The sequence below is a fragment of the Narcine bancroftii genome, chromosome 3 (assembly GCF_036971445.1).
Source record: "Narcine bancroftii isolate sNarBan1 chromosome 3, sNarBan1.hap1, whole genome shotgun sequence".
Lineage (NCBI taxonomy): Eukaryota > Metazoa > Chordata > Chondrichthyes > Torpediniformes > Narcinidae > Narcine > Narcine bancroftii.
The window spans coordinates 337,330,086-337,345,822 of record NC_091471.1 but is presented as its reverse complement, the minus strand read 5'-3'; the positions used below and the strand labels follow the sequence as shown (position 1 = coordinate 337,345,822).

General features: G+C 40.4%; 2 protein-coding genes across 16 annotated transcripts in view; one reads left to right on the top strand and one right to left on the bottom strand.

The window, feature by feature from the left end:
• LOC138759279 (splicing factor U2AF 65 kDa subunit-like) overlaps window positions 1-13,684 on the top strand; it is a 49,482-nt gene extending 35,798 nt beyond the window's left edge. For 3 of the 5 annotated variants that reach the window (XM_069929461.1, XM_069929463.1, XM_069929462.1), the window contains exons 8-11: window positions 3,708-3,830; window positions 9,478-9,564; window positions 12,140-12,388; window positions 13,221-13,684. In XM_069929461.1, coding sequence (XP_069785562.1) covers window positions 3,708-3,830; window positions 9,478-9,564; window positions 12,140-12,388; window positions 13,221-13,352 — 591 coding nt within the window. In that variant the 3' untranslated portion in view covers window positions 13,353-13,684. The remainder of the gene's footprint in view (window positions 1-3,707; window positions 3,831-9,477; window positions 9,565-12,139; window positions 12,389-13,220) is intronic. The other 2 variants (XM_069929465.1, XM_069929464.1) reach the window with 2 other exon arrangements.
• Window positions 13,435-15,737, bottom strand: part of LOC138759278 (protein phosphatase 1 regulatory subunit 7-like) — an 85,704-nt gene continuing 83,401 nt past the window's right edge. For all 11 annotated transcript variants that reach the window (XM_069929449.1, XM_069929451.1, XM_069929453.1 and 8 more), the window contains one exon: window positions 13,435-13,802. In XM_069929449.1, coding sequence (XP_069785550.1) covers window positions 13,745-13,802 — 58 coding nt within the window. In that variant the 3' untranslated portion in view covers window positions 13,435-13,744. The remainder of the gene's footprint in view (window positions 13,803-15,737) is intronic.

The window sequence follows — 15,737 nt, the reverse complement described above, 5'->3', positions numbered from 1 at the left end:
CGTCCATAGTATTTTCAAGCCCTGATCTATGTGCCTCATCATTATTTTTCCCCCTCTGGTGTTTTTTTTCCCCCAGAAATGGGCATTGATTCTTTTTCATATATACTTGTAATATCTTTAAGATATAATCCCCTTCCAGTCTCTGTAGTGAATTTCAAATTTTGTAACAATAAAAACTTGATATGATCCATGGTGGCACTTTATTTTTTTTAGCTATTTATATCAACTATCTTAACACTCACCTAAATTGGGGAGAGAAATCAATTGGAGAAACTGATTTTATTAAATCTGTAATTAATATTCAAAATTAGAAAGTCTGAAATGCACGGTTTGTTGAGAACAGGGAGCTTTGCTTTCTAATTCTAAATTTATGAGCCAGTGTTTATACTGACTCCTTTGTAGTCACTGCTGGTTTGATACTCATGGCTCTTTCATTTTTGTTCCCCCACTTTGTCCCCAGCTAGGGGCCTGTAAGATCGTAAGTCTTGGCGCATAGTTTGTTCAGTAGTACTGATCTACTGCTGCCATGCCAACCTGTAAGACAAGGCAAGTAAGAGCTCATGTCCCGCACTCGGATACCCTCGGAGCCAGATGTTGTGCTCTTCCCCTCAACTCTAGAACCCGCCCAGCCTTCCTGAGAGCATTTGCTGGCTTTGAGGGTAGACCTAAAAAGAGAAATCAAATAAATTTGTTCTTGGTGCACATGAATAAACCACGACAGTTGTGGTGTAAGTAGTACATGTATACCTCTGGTGTATGTGTTTATAGGAGGTAAGAGAAATCTTCATCCATTTTTCTGTATTTAAAGATTGCTTCAACAGTGTTCTTTCTCCTTTTTTTAAATCCTTGATGTTTGTAATTCAATTAACTAAAGCACCTTGATTAACTCCTTGAGAACCAAGTTTGCTTTGTATTGATAGATTTTATGAATGTTTCTGACTTTCCACTTACGTAGTTTAAAATGCAGGAATTAATATACTCAAGAGTGTAATGAATATAAAATTCTTCAATTGAATAGTTGTAGAGTTCTCAATGGGTTAATCTTTTGAGGTCTGAAAGGACATCAGCTTCCTCTTTAAGTAAAAAGATGTCTGGAGTCCAGAGTTCTGCAAAAGTATGAATCTGAATTATTTTTAATATTTTTGATGTAGTCTTGAGGTACGTGGTGAACATTCTTTTTTAAGAGGACAAAATAAATAAATGTAGGCCATAAACTGCAGTCCAAAACATATTTTACTGAAATTTCAATGTCTATAAAATATTTGGTACCCCTGGCCTTAAATAATTTGATTAAAGTTAAAAAGAACCCTGTCAAATCATATCAAATTCAAGTTGTTTTTTTTTATATCCTTAATCTTTTCTCTTGCATTTTAAAATTTGTGATCTAATCAGAATAATTATGAAGATTGTTCCTAAAAAGCCATTTGGGGCAATGACACTGGGAAAGAGGTTCCATTTTTGAAAAGAATCTATAGGAATTGTTTGCTGCTTTATACTTTTGATTGTTGCTTCATTCCTCGTTGGTATGCAGCCTGGTAATTTGAGCAGTTAGCAGATCTCCCCTTCATTCAGTTCATTGCTGAAGTTTCCACAATTTTTAGCTGGCCCACAGATGGGATCGATCTGCTCAGGTGAACCATTGAGAGAAGAATAGCAGATGCAAAAATGTTCATCCACCCGCTGTCAGCCTGTTGGGGGGGACTCGTGACTGTCGGAACGTTAGCAACTGCAGCCATTCCAGTTGAAGAAGCCAGTGTTTTAATCGTTGATATAGAATGGGATTAAACAAATTGTTTAGATTTTTCCTTCAGTTTTTAAAAAAAAAAGTTTTGGTGAAATGGCTTTGAATTAGAAAAGGATGTGAATAAGTCATTCAGTTAAACAGATATCTGGTCACATGTTCTGTGTGGGGATTCCTCATCCATTGACATGAAGTTCAGTGGGACTGTTCACATTTTAGTGTTGGCCATATGACTTGGCTGAATTAATGATGGAGGTTAATATTGGAGTGTTATGGGGGAAAAAAAAGGACAGAATAGTTTTGTTTATTATGGTGCTGCAATCATCAGAAATAATATGCAAAATTTATCACATGGTTTAATGCAAACCCTTCTTGGGGATGGCATGTTCCTATGCCTGATACTCTAGACCATGAACATCTTAAACTGAGGCATCCAAATTATGTTATTGCTCAAGTTACTTTTAATTAAGTCAGTTATAATGAGAGGACTACAGTGTATTCAAATTGGAAAAATTTGGCAAAATAATTGCCACTGGACCCAAGATGTACCTTATGGGATTTCCTTCTGTGTCTCTAGCCTTGTAGTTCATCTGAGGTTTGAATGTTACTTTTGTGAGATTAGCTTGTTGAATTGTAGAGCAGGTGCCTAACATTTTATCCTGGATCGTCGTGACCGGACACCTGCCGCTGTTTGGAATCTTCTGGATTTTGGAATCATTTTAAAATAATGATCCCTGTAAGCAAATGGTTCGCTCCTAGCCCCTGCCGTCCGTCACCTTTGGCTGTTCGTTTTCTCTTCCCCCGCCCCCCCCCCCCCCCAATCTAACTCCCGACACGGCAGTAGGGGTGCAGTGCTCGCCAGCGATGGCTCAATGCAGGAGCAATAGCCTTCATTACCCACAATCCCCCACACAGCTGGAACCGCTCTGAGCAGTTCCAGCTGCATGTGAGAATTATGGGTAAGGAAGATGGTCATTGAGCCAGCACCACCTGCTTCTCTCCCACTGGGTGCTGGAGGCCGAGTCATCTTTCCACCGAAGGTAAGAGAGGGCACCCACAGGGACAGGGAGTCTCCCTCTGAAAATGGAGAATATTTGCACAACATTTTTAAAACCCAGTTATATTACTTACCCCCACCTCAAACATCCAGCCTCCAAAATCACCACAACTCAACCTTATTTAGTGTAAAAGCCCTGATCTGTGTGAACAGACATTCTGGAGTTAAGTAGGCTAATTTATTACAGGAAATTAACATTATTTATGTGTAAAAACCATATTTGATGAGCAGATGTCATCCACAGAAAGAAGTGCTGGTTTTTGGAGGTTGCGGTGTTCGGAATCCCAGATAAAAGGTTTGGCACCTGTATTCCATTTCCACAGCAGCATAAGTATTTTTAGTTTCTGTTAAATTCACCAATTTAAATAGATCGTGGAAGAATTTAATTTTTATTTTAATCTAGTTTTGCATATACTTTTAAAGACAAGAGATCTGTTGTGCGGATGGTGTCCAATCTTTGGTTTTATATTTAGCATTTGAAATCTTTTGCTCAAAATGGAATTAAAAGAATGGTGTGCTAACAGAGTTAAATGTGCATCATTGTTTGGTGCTGGTTGTTGTTGCTTTGAATGAGCTAGGATTTTTTTCATCTTGATTATGATGGCTCAGCGTTGACCTAAGACTTGCCCTTAAACTTCTGATTCCCATGTATCTTAAATTTTGAATAAGCAACAATTAATTTGCAGTCAGACTAATGGTAGAATTGGCTTCTTGAATTAGCTGTTCCATCATTTTGTGCCCTGTCTTAAAATTAAATCCATTATAATCCCAGACTTCGAGATGAGTTACAATTTTTTTGATATATATATATATATATATATATACACATATATATATACATTAATTTGGATTTTAATAGGTTTTGAATAAATTCTCATTCATTGTTCCACTGTTGACTTTGGCTTACAGGTTAAAGAACTTCTAACTTCATTTGGCCCACTGAAAGCTTTCAACCTTGTGAAGGACAGTGCAACATCTCTGTCCAAGGGCTATGCCTTCTGTGAATATGTGGATGTCAATGTTACTGATCAGGTACAAGTTATTATTTTTATATTGTTGGAATTGCTCCACCTGCTCAGAATAGCAACTAAGAGAGTAGAATTAAAGATGATATTCAAATAATTAGATAAATATAGAATTACAGAGAGTAAACCTTTCTGTGTCTCAAGTTTGGGCCACAGATCAGTGAACTTGTACATTTGGAGGTTTAAAAAAAAGTTGTGATTTGATGCTGTAAAATTGATCTGGTCGTATCTAATTGACGACCAGTCCATGGAATTGTAGAATCTGGGGTGGTGGCATTATTTTGGAGAAAATATGAGGCCAAACAATAGAACCTGGGATGTATCAGATAAAAGGTAAGGAAAATATTTTTGATATTTTTCATTTTTAAAATATATATGTATATCCAAATTAAGAATGTAGCTCCAGATTGCCTGTTCCCTGGTACTTAATTCATGAACAATCTTTTGTTCGGAGTCTTAACTTTTTGAAATTTCAGAATGGAGGGCTGTCTACTTACTTCCCTAACTACGTTCAACTCCCCCCACTTCTTGTAGACCATTCAGCCCATTGAGTCTTCTCTGCAACTCCACCATGAGCTAAACCATTCTCACATCTAGTTCCAATTTCTGGCCTTTTCTCCATATTCCATGACTAATTAGATACCCGTCAATCTCCTCCTTAAACTCCCCCAATGATCAGGCCTCCACAGCTGGAGGTGTCAACGAATTCCACAAATCCACAACCCTAAAGAAATTTCTCCTGTTTTAAGTGGGTACCTTTTAATTCTAAGACTGTGCCCTCTTGGGGGCACCAAGGAAAACATCTTATTTACATCTAGTCTGTCCAGTCTTTTCAGCATTGGAAATATTTCTGAGATCCCTCTCATTCTTCTAGACTCCAATGAATGCAGCCCAAGAGCTGATGAACATTCCTCATGTTAGCCCATGCATTCCAGGAATCATCCTGGTGAATCTCTGCCCTTTTTCCAACATCATTACATCCCTTCTAAGATAGGGGGTCCAGAACTGCACACAATACTCCAAATGAGGTCTAACCAGTGCCTTATAGAGCCTCATCACAACCTCTACTCTCATACACTATTCCTCTTGAAATGAATGCCACATAGCAATTGTTTTATTGCCGATCCAACCTGGTGGTTAACCTTCAAGTAATCCTGCATGAGGACCCCCCAAGTCCCTTTGAACTTCCAAATTTTGAATTTTCTCCCCGTCCAAATAATAATCTGCCTGCTTATTTCCTCTTCCAAAATGTAGAACTGTACATTTCTCAACATTGTATCTCATCTGCCATTTCTTTGCCCACTCTCCTGAGCTGTTCAAGTCTCTCTACAACCTTTTTGTTTCTTCAACATTTCCTACTCCACCACCTATTTTGTCACCTGCAAACTTTGTCACAAAACCATTCAATTCATAATCTAAATCATCAATATACATTGTAAAAAGAAGCGGCCCCAACACTGACCCCTGCGGAATCCCAGTAGTCACTGGACAGGACAGGATCCCTTTATTCCAACCTTTTGCTTTCTGCCAGTCCTCCACCCAATCTTTCCTGTAATTCTATTGGCTATGTTATTAAAGCAGCCTCTGATACAGCACCTTATCAAAGGCCTTTTGAAAGTCCAAATGCACAACATCCACAGCTCCTCCCTTGTCAATCCTATTTCAGATTACTTAAAAAATAAAATAAAATTTAAAAATTCCATTAGGTTGGTCAGACAGGATCTTCCCTTCATGAAACTATGCTGGCTTGGACCTATCATGTCATGCACCTTGAGATATTTCATAACTTTGTCCTTAAGGATCACTCCAATAACTTTCCAACTACTGACGTCAGACTAACAGGCCTGTAATTTCCTTTTTTCGCCTCCCTCCTTTAACAGCAGAACTACAGTTGCAACCTTCCAATTATCAGGTATATTCCTCAGTGAAGACTGGTGCAAAATACTCAGTTAGTTCCTCTGCCATCTCCTTGTTGCCCATTATAATTTCTCCAGTATCATTTTCAATTGGTCCTATATCTACCTGTCTCTTTTACTCTTCATATATTTTTTAAAAGACTTCGTATCCTTTAGAATGTTATTTGCCAACATCCTTTCATAATTCATCTTTTCTTTCCAAATGACTTTCTTTGTCTCTTTTTGTAAGTTTTTGAGTTTCCCAGTTCTGTTTTCCCATTAATTTGCTTCCTTGTTTGCCCTCCCATTTGCTTTTATTTTAGCCTTAACCTCTCTTGTTGGCCACATTTGTGTCACTTTTCCATTCATAATTATATTTTTTTCTTGGAATATATCTATCCTGTGCTTTGTTTTTTTATTGTAGAAATATCATCCAGTTCTGCTCTGCAGTCCCTCCATCTAGCTTACTTTTCCAGTCAACTTAGGCCAGTTTTCTCATGCCACTATAATTTCCTTTGTTCCACTGAAACATTGACACACCTTATATCAGCTTTTTCTTTTCAAATTTGAAACTACATTCAATCATGTTATGATTACTACTTCCACAGGGCTCTATTACCTTTAATTCCCCAATCACGTTGGGTTCATTACACATCACCCAATCCGTAACTGCCAATCCCCCGGTGGGCTTATTGATAAGCTGTTCCAAAAAGCCATCCTGTACGCACTCTACAAACTCTCACTTAAGATCCAGTACCTTCCTGACTTTCCCTTCTGATACACTTTTTCTATTTCTAGCTGTAACTCCTGGCCAGTGTCTGGTGGCTTGTCTATAACTGCTATTAGGGTAATTTTATCCTTGCTCAACCCATCAGGATTCTACCACTTCTGACCGTATGTCCTTTCTTTCTAGTGATTTAATATCATTGCTTACCATCATTGCCACGCCACTCCCCTCTACCTACTTACCGATCTTTCTGATACACTGTGTACCATTGGATATTCATCTCCCAATCACATTCATCATTAAGCCATGTCTTGGTGATGGCCACAATGTCATATCTTTTAATCTGTAGCTGTACAACAAGGCCATCCACTTTATTCCTAATGCTCCGTGCATTTCAGTACCGTTCCCTTAGACCAGAACCTGTTGCTGATTTTGCTGCATTTCTAATGTACAACAAATTATCTTGATTTTTCACCTGCCTGTCCTCTTTGCTGCACTTTATTTTTTTAGCTTTTTTCTATTTACCTCTCTCTCAACCCTAACACCCTGGTTCTTTTCTACCCTAATCTCTACCCTCACATTCTGATTCCCATCCCTCTGCCAAACTAGTTTAAACCCTCCCCAACAGCTCTACCAAACCTGCCTGCTGGGATATTGGTCCCCTTCCGGTTCAGGTGCAGCCTGTCCTTTCTGCACTGGTCAGACCTTCCTCAGAAGAAATTCCAATGATCCACAAATCTGAACCTCTGGCCCCAGCACCAACTCTTCAGCCACACATTCATCTACCATAACTTCCTGTTCCTACCCTCACTGGCACAAGGCATAGGCAGCAATCCTGAGATTACCACCCTTGAGGTCCTGCTTTTTAAACTTCTAACTCCCTGTATTCCCTCTTCAGGTCCTCATCCCTACTCTAAAAAGTCATTGGTCCCCATGTTCACCCTCCCTCTCCAGAATGCTATGAACTCAATCAGAGACATCCCTGACCCTGGCACCTGGGAGGCAACATACCATCCAGGAGCCTTGATCTTGTTCACAGAATCTCCTATCCACTTAACTGACTAACAAGTCCCCAATCACTATAGCTCTCCTCTTCTCCCCCCTTCCCTACTGAGCCGGGGGGCCAGCCTCTGTGCTGGAGACGTGACCACCTCGACTTGTCCCTGGTAGGTCATCCCCAACAACAGTACCCAAAACGGTATACCTATTGTTGATGGGAACGGCCATGGAGTACTCTTCACTGTCTGCATCTTCCACTTCCCTCTCCTGACAGTCACCCAGTTACCTATCTCCTGACTTTTAAGGGTGACTGACTCTTGTCTACAAACTGCCTCTACCTCCCTCAAGATCTGCAGTTCATCAGCTCCAGTTCCCTAACTCGGTTTGTAAAGAGCTGCAGCTGGATGCACATTTTGCAGGTGTAGTCGTCAGGGACAAGTACGTTATCCCAGATTTCTCACGTCTCACAATTTGAGCGATCCGCTGCCCAGCTGACTCCATTATCTAAAGTTAATTTAAGAATTATACTACCTCACCTGGCCTTCCCTCCCTGGTAGCAAGCAAGCTCTTTCTCAGCCTCTGCTCACTGAAGCCTTTTGAGCCAAAGCCTCAGAGCTCCATTCCTTACTGGCTGCCCTTTAGCTGCCCCTCCTTTTATTAGTCCCTGCCAATTAACTCAATTTCCCACAAATCAACACCGCTTAACCCTTTGCCCTCTGCATCCTGTATAAACTTTCACCAAACCAGTCGCTCGTCCCTACTCCAACTCTTCCTTGACTGAAACTGAAAAGGCCTGAGACCCAACTCCACTCCCTTTTTAAACTTTTCATGCTGGCTATTTTACTTGTGTCACTTCACTATTTTTTGCGTTTGTATTTCAGCTAATTACAGTGGGTGTGGTTGCATGAATGTTGATGATAACACAGCTGGAAAAACTTTTTTTTTTAAAGTGTACTTGGACCTTTTCAGTTTTTGTAATCCTATTTGCACTTTGAGAAAACTCATCAGAATTGGTGACCAGATTCATAGGGTGTCCATGGAGTCTCTCAATGTCCCTTACAGGATGTATAGGGACGGTGCTAAGAGAGGAAAAAATAGGAATGAGAATAGGTCATTTAGTTTCCAGAGCAGTTGCTTCAGAAAACCAGACTCTAATGTGCATGTTTGTATGCCACATCTACTATAATATAAACTACTGTCATCCTATAGCCAGTAGTTTTAATTTCTGAAGGCATTGTCTTGGAGCACTGCCATTTTGCCAGTTTTTCTTGCTCTTGCCCACTTTTGTTTCCTCTCTGTACTGAAGGACTGAGTGCAGGCCTGCGTAGGTGGAGTAGCAGATATCTCGTGGGTCACAGGTAAGGGGACTAATGTCCTAAGGAATACCTTAGTCATTGGCTTCTAGGAGAGCTTGATGACGGCCTGCCGTTTGGTTCTTACAGCCTGGGATCACATTGCATCTCTGGTTGCAGGCTTAAACTTCTGTGGAGTCCAACACGCAAGCCTGCCAACCATAAGCATGATGAGTTTCATCAGTTTTCTGCTGGGTCTCCACCAGGGGCTTCAGGTATGTCCACTTCCTACCAGCTGTTCCTCGCAGAGTGTGGAGAAACCCATGGTTTTGTTTGTCTGCTTCTTGGTAGGTTGAATATAAAGAGTGCCAGTGGGGAAATTGGGTTTCCAAATGGGGAAGTGAAAACTTGATGTTGTGGAAAACTGTAATTTGAGACATGGAACACAAATCATGTTCACAGGACTACAGTCTATGATGCCTGTTACAGCATATGTTTTATCATTGTCGTCAGGTTTTTATCCACTTGACAGATGAAGACCTTGGGAATATGATTTGTTTAATGAAATTGTAAACTGGATACTTTTTTTTTAAAACACCTTGGTTTTGCACTTCAGAGATTTTCCCCATGATGTAGTTTTGAGTCTCGTGTATTCTTAAAAATGGAAAACTGATGCAATTCATATAAATTTCTAATAAGAATTTTTTCCTGTCTCTTCTAAATAATATGTGTTCTCTTTAGGCTATTGCAGGGTTGAATGGAATGCAGCTTGGGGATAAGAAGCTTATAGTACAGAGGGCCAGTGTTGGTGCAAAGAATGCTAACCCGGTAACTAATTTACGTTGTGGTTCAAAACTTCACTCTTATGCTTGTGCCACAATGTCTTCCTGGGCTGTTATCTTTCCTTGCCAAGTCAGTAAATACTGCTCAAGTAGGCATGCTTTTTTTTCATGTTCCTTTTAAAATTTCTACTTGCTTAAATTCATCAATGCTGCAAAACCTTCAACTGTGTGTGTGCTTAATCATATCTTAATTATATTTGAGTCCTTGCAAGTGGAACTATGAATTACAGGTGATAAAGTTCCACTGCAAGATGAACTTATTTGGGCATATAGTTGACCACCTTTTGACTACCCCAGTTTGTAAAATTGACATTGTGTTTGAAGCACCTGCTTATTTAGAATCGGTTTTAGTAGTGTGTTTTGTACATTGAATATGTGGCAAACTTTAAAAGAGATGGATATATTTTCTTGCACTACTGTAATTGAATGTTTATTACCCATCTTTAGTATTTATCTCTGCAGTAATTTAATGCAGATGAGTTTTTACAAAGTAGCTGTCTGGCTACAGCAAGAAAGAATTTCGGTCATGTGTATATTGTATGTGTGATAACAATAAACTCCTCATTTAACTCATTCAGCTAAAGACATACTCACCTGAATGTGGCAGAAGCGTCGCCACCAAGCCTCCTATGAGAGGGATAATCGGCAGAGTTCTGTGCTCCGTCAACACACCTGAATGTGCAGCCGCTGCCGGCTGATGACTCCATCAGCCCGCGACCAGACATTCTCTCCCCCACCGCCCCACTGGGGAGGGGAAGTCAGCAGGGCAGTCGGGGCAGGGGTGGCCAGCGTTGGACATCCGGTGTGGGCTGTACAGTCCGGCTGGCCAATCCTGTACCGGGGCCGCTCTCTGCTTCTCAAAACGCGGCATAGCAATGGCGGTCTTCCCTACCCATCATCCCCCCATGCAGGTGGAACTGCTCTGCGTTTCCCACAACATTTCCAGCTGCTTGGGGGGATGATGGGTAGGGAAGATGGTCATTGCTGTGCCGCGTTTTGATGGGTGGTGCTACAGCACCAGTTGGCTTACCTCCATCAGATCCGGAGGTGATACCTCTGGATATGAATAGGCCCTTTCAGGTGGACCAGTTAACGCTGCAGCAGCCTTTTGGGGCTGCAACCAAAAGATGCTTTCGCAGTTTTAAATCTGCTCCTGTCACCGGCCTTAAGGCAGAGGGTCCTCCTGCAAGGGCCTAATATTGAATAGAATTGGTTTTCTCAAGAAAATCAGTAACCATATGACTATTTTGATTTGTGAGTCATGCTTTGTCTCTGAGTTTTTATCTTTGTTGTTTCTTCATGGATAATTAGAAAAGCTTTTGACGTTACCAATACAATCATCTTTGTGCTGTATCCACTGTCCATTTGTCTTCATTAAAAGCCACTAGATTGGAACTTGTCGCTTTCCCAACCTTGACACTCAACTGCATTTAATAAAACCAACTTCAGTGTCATCTGCCAACTTTCTGATCAATTTGAATGTTGGCAAATTTTTTTCATCATAATCTTGAACCATTGTCAGTTTGTTGTGCAGAAGATAGGAGTTTACCTTGTGTCAAAATCAATTCTTTGCCAGAAAAATCAAAACTGAATTCATACCAATCATTTTTCCTTTCTTCATTTAAAGAAGCCTTGACCACTTTTCCAACCAAAGGATATTCTATTTTTTAAATGCCCTTCAACATGGCTGAGCATATTTATAAACTTAAAAATTACTGAAATGATCTCACAATTGCTGTTTAATATTTTATCTGATAGTTGCTTTGACTGTGACACAAACCTCACCTATTCCACAATTAGTGTATGTATGGGGCAGATGTTAAGCAATTTGGTGTTGAAATCATTGAGCTTGATAGAGTAATGGGATTGGATGGAGGGATCTGCTTTGGCGAGTACCTGCTGATCATGGGTGTAAAATGGTAGAATTCTTATGTGGAGGTTGTTGACAGCTGAGCTGCATTATACCACCTGAGTGTCATGGAATCTGATGGCTTGAGAAATTCCATAAGGTAAGCGAATGTTCTGGAATAAATTAAGAGGTTATGGGCAAAAGATTTTGCATATTTCAACGAGTCAGAAGATGATCACCGTTGAAAATCCTATTGATTTTTTTTAATTTTGAGAGCATAACTGCAGCCATTGATGCCAAGCTTTTACACGTGTCCTTCCATACATTGTTTTCTGCAGCCCTCATCTTCATTAGTTTGGTGTGTGTGTATATAAAAAAAAAAGCTTTTAAACATACTTGTTTGTAATCCAGTCTGTATTTAATACTTTCTGCATGTTAGTAAATTAAAGGCAAAAAAATGAGGAATGCATTTGACTAGAAATTTTGGGGGTTTATGCATTTAATTTATGTGGTCCAGATACTTTCAAATACGTCCTCTGAAGATCCACATCTCTCTCTCTCTCTATATATATATTATATCCAATGTTAGGAATTTTATTTTTAGCTGTAAACAGTTATTTCTTTCAGCAGAATTGTCTTGCCCTCCCACTGCAGTGTGAAATCACCATCAGCTATGAGATGGGCAATTTCAGATTCTTTTTTTCTGCTGCAGAATGCCATTATTCAAACACCAGTGACTGTGCAGGTGCCAGGCCTTCCGACAATGCAAGTTCAGAATACAGGGCTTCCCACTGATGTTCTCTGCCTGCTAAACATGGTGTCACCAGATGAGCTAATGGATGATGAAGAGTATGAGGAAATCTTGGAGGACATTAGAGAAGAGTGCAGCAAATATGGAACTGTGAAATCAATTGAAATCCCTCGACCACTTGATGGACTAGAAGTGCCTGGCTGTGGCAAGGTAAAAGAATAGCAGAGAGAAAGAAGTTGTAGCTTCAAAGTTCCAATTTCAACTGTGCAGCAATGAACTTTACCTGTTGGGCAACTGTGATTTCAATTTTTGTTAGTGTTATTTCTTCATTTTATTTTGATACAAATAAGTTTACATTTGAGGTGCCCTCATTTCAGTCCAAATTATTTCTTGTATTGAGTCTGCCCCAAGCCAGAAGAAATGTCCTTCCTCTCACAACATTGTCAAACCCTCTGAGAACTCTGTACATTTCAATGAGATGTCATCTCAATCTTTCAAACTTCTCACAATCCCAGGAACCAATAAGGTGAATTTTCATGCTCTTGCTAGCCGACCTCGTTTTAGTAAGGAGGCAGAATCTGTACTCTCTGTTCTCCAGATATGGTCAAACAAACCCAGGCTCCATATGATATTCCTTGTCCCTATGTAGGGTCTTAAAGGTCATCTGATCTCCCTCTGCAATAAATGTATTTGTCCGTCGCCTTTACTCTTTCTTGCCCACCCCTAACCATCCCTTCACTGTTTTAGGCTCGGGTCAACAATGGAGGGGTTGTTCACAGCACAAGCTGTTCATTATTTAGTTTCTCCAGGTAGAACATGAATGGACATGACCTGATATATACCATTTGCAATGGAAGCTGTATTTAAACAGAAGAAAATGGAATAAGCATATTATTTGGTTCAGGTACTCAAAATAAAAATAACTATTATATTTTTTCTTGTAGCCTGAGGGCAGCCCTTTATGGCAAGGTTTACTTACCTTTATATTCCAAGTCTTGAACGTGGTACATTTTTGCTTATTGGTGTTTTTTTTTCTCAACAGATATTTGTAGAATTCATCTCTCCTCTCGACTGCCAAAAAGCAATGCAAGCACTAACAGGCCGAAAGTTTGCCAACAGAGTTGTGGTTACCAAGTATTATGACCCAGAGCTGTACCACAGACGTGACTTCTAACAACCTTGCTGTCTGCATTTATCACTAAAGCTTTGTTTATAGTTATAACTAGATTTGTATAAAATGCCACAGGTTTGAGTCGTTTGTAGTAGTCAAATTCTGTTTATTTTTAGCACTGATGTCTTGATGTCGTTGGTGTTCTGGGTAAAGATCCATGTTGCAGGAACTGTAATAGCAAAACTCTTGTAAATGGAATTGTATCTTTTTTATAGTGTTGGGCCTTTCTTTCTTTGGCTTTTGGAGGGAAACAGCATATTGATTCTGTCAGTATGGTGAAACCAGTATTTGAACACTGTACCTGGTTTCAACTAATAAACTTTTGAAATGGAAAATTAGTTTTGCTGGTTATGCCTCAGGGCTCGTTAAGGTGATCTGGACATCCAATGATCATGTCATTTCTTCCCAAAGTGATGGGCAGCATGTGATCTGGCATCTTCGAGCCTGGAGCGACTGTAAAGAGAAATTTATTATTATAGGATGTGGGAAGGAAAATGTTTATACCAGGCTGTTCTATACTAGCAGGATTATGGAACATTACAAGGAGGAATGAATACTGGAAATCTCTCTTCCTGAGTTGCCTTTTGTATCTGGTGGAGAATAAGGGACCATGAATTTTACAAAATTAAAATGAGTCCAATTAATATTTCTCCTCCCAACATATTTTGTGTTTGACAACCTTGGAACGTACAAGATCAGACTTATATGAAAATCTATATTTGCAGGGAAAAGAAAGACACATCATTAGTTTTTTAGGAACTACACAAAATGGCAGAATTATAGAACACAAAAGATTCAGTGAGGAGTGCTGCATGTTCTTTAAACTTGGTTGATTTCCTGTGTCGACTTAACAGCCTCCACTGTTTGACAAACTCTAATAGGATTTTGCTAACTATTGCTTCATGCACCAGGTAAATGAAAAATCTACCCTGTCAGTACTTTCCAATAACTTCATAAAAATTATGTTGATCTTCAGTGTTCCAGAGCGTCACATGTATTCCACCTTTACCCCTAAAGGACTATAGGAGGGATGGAAGGGTGCTGGCACAGAGGGATTGTATAAGGCAAATTTGCATTGTCAATATACCTAGTAGAGTGTTGAGCTCTGTAAATTTGTGATCTTGAAAATGCTATTTGCTTGATGAATTATAGAGCCTAACCCTGTAACTATTGATCTAAATTTGGGCACTCAAATCAAAAAAAATGAACATATTCAACAATCATCAGAAACTATGATGGTTGCAAAATGTGTTACGTACATTTTGTTCCCACTTCTCCAGATTTTGGATTTCAACATATTCCAATACATCCTCCATAAGACAATTTCAAATTGATCGATCTAGCTTTTCAATGAGAAAGTTTAGATTTTAGAATTATTTTTCTATTTTTGTTTTGAGTTGATCAACATCCTTTCTCATTAAACATGATATTTACTTCAGCAGCACATGGAACTTTCTTCTTTGGCTTGGCTTCGCGGACGAAGATTTATGGAGGGGGTAAATGTCCACGTCTGTTGCAGGCTCGTTGGTGACTGACAAGTCCGATGCGGGACAGGCAGGCACGGTTGCAAGGGAAAATTGGTGGGTTGGGTGTTGGGTTTTTCCTCCTTTGTCTTTTGTCAGTGAGGTGGGCTCTGTGGTCTTCTTCAAAGGAGGTTGCTGCCCGCCGAACTGTGAGGCGCCAAGATGCACGGTTTGAGGCGATATCAGCCCACTGGTGGTGGTCAATGTGGCAGGCACCAAGAGATTTCTTTAAGCAGTCCTTGTACCTTTTCTTTGGTGCAACTCTGTCTCAGTGGCCAGTGGAGAGCTCGCCATATAACACCATCTTGGGAAGGCGATGGTCCTCCATTCTGTAGACATGACCCACCCAGCGCAGTTGGGTCTTCAGCATCGTGGATTCGATGCTTGCGGACTCTGCCAGCTCGAGTACTTCGATGTTGGTGATGAAGTCATTTCAATGAATGTTGAGGATGGAGCGGAGACAGCACTGATGGAAGCGTTCTAGGAGCCGTAGGTGATGCCGGTAGAGGACCCATGATTCGGAGCCGAACAGGAGCGTGGGTATGACAACGGCTCTGTACGTGCTGATCTTTGTGTGTTTCTTCAGGTGGTTGTTTTTGCAGACTCTTGTGTAGTCTTCCAAAGGCGCTATTTGCCTTGGCGAGTCTGTTGTCTATCTCTGTCGATCCTTGCATCAGATGAAATGGTGCAGCTGAGGTAGGTAAACTGGTTGACCATTTTGAGTTCTGTGTGCCCGATGGAGATGTGGGGGGGGGGGGGGGCAGCTGATGGAGGACCTCAGTTTTCTTCAGGCTGACTTCCAGGCCAAAAATTTTGGCAGTTTCCGCAAAACAGGATGTCATGCGCTGGAGAGCATGACACTATA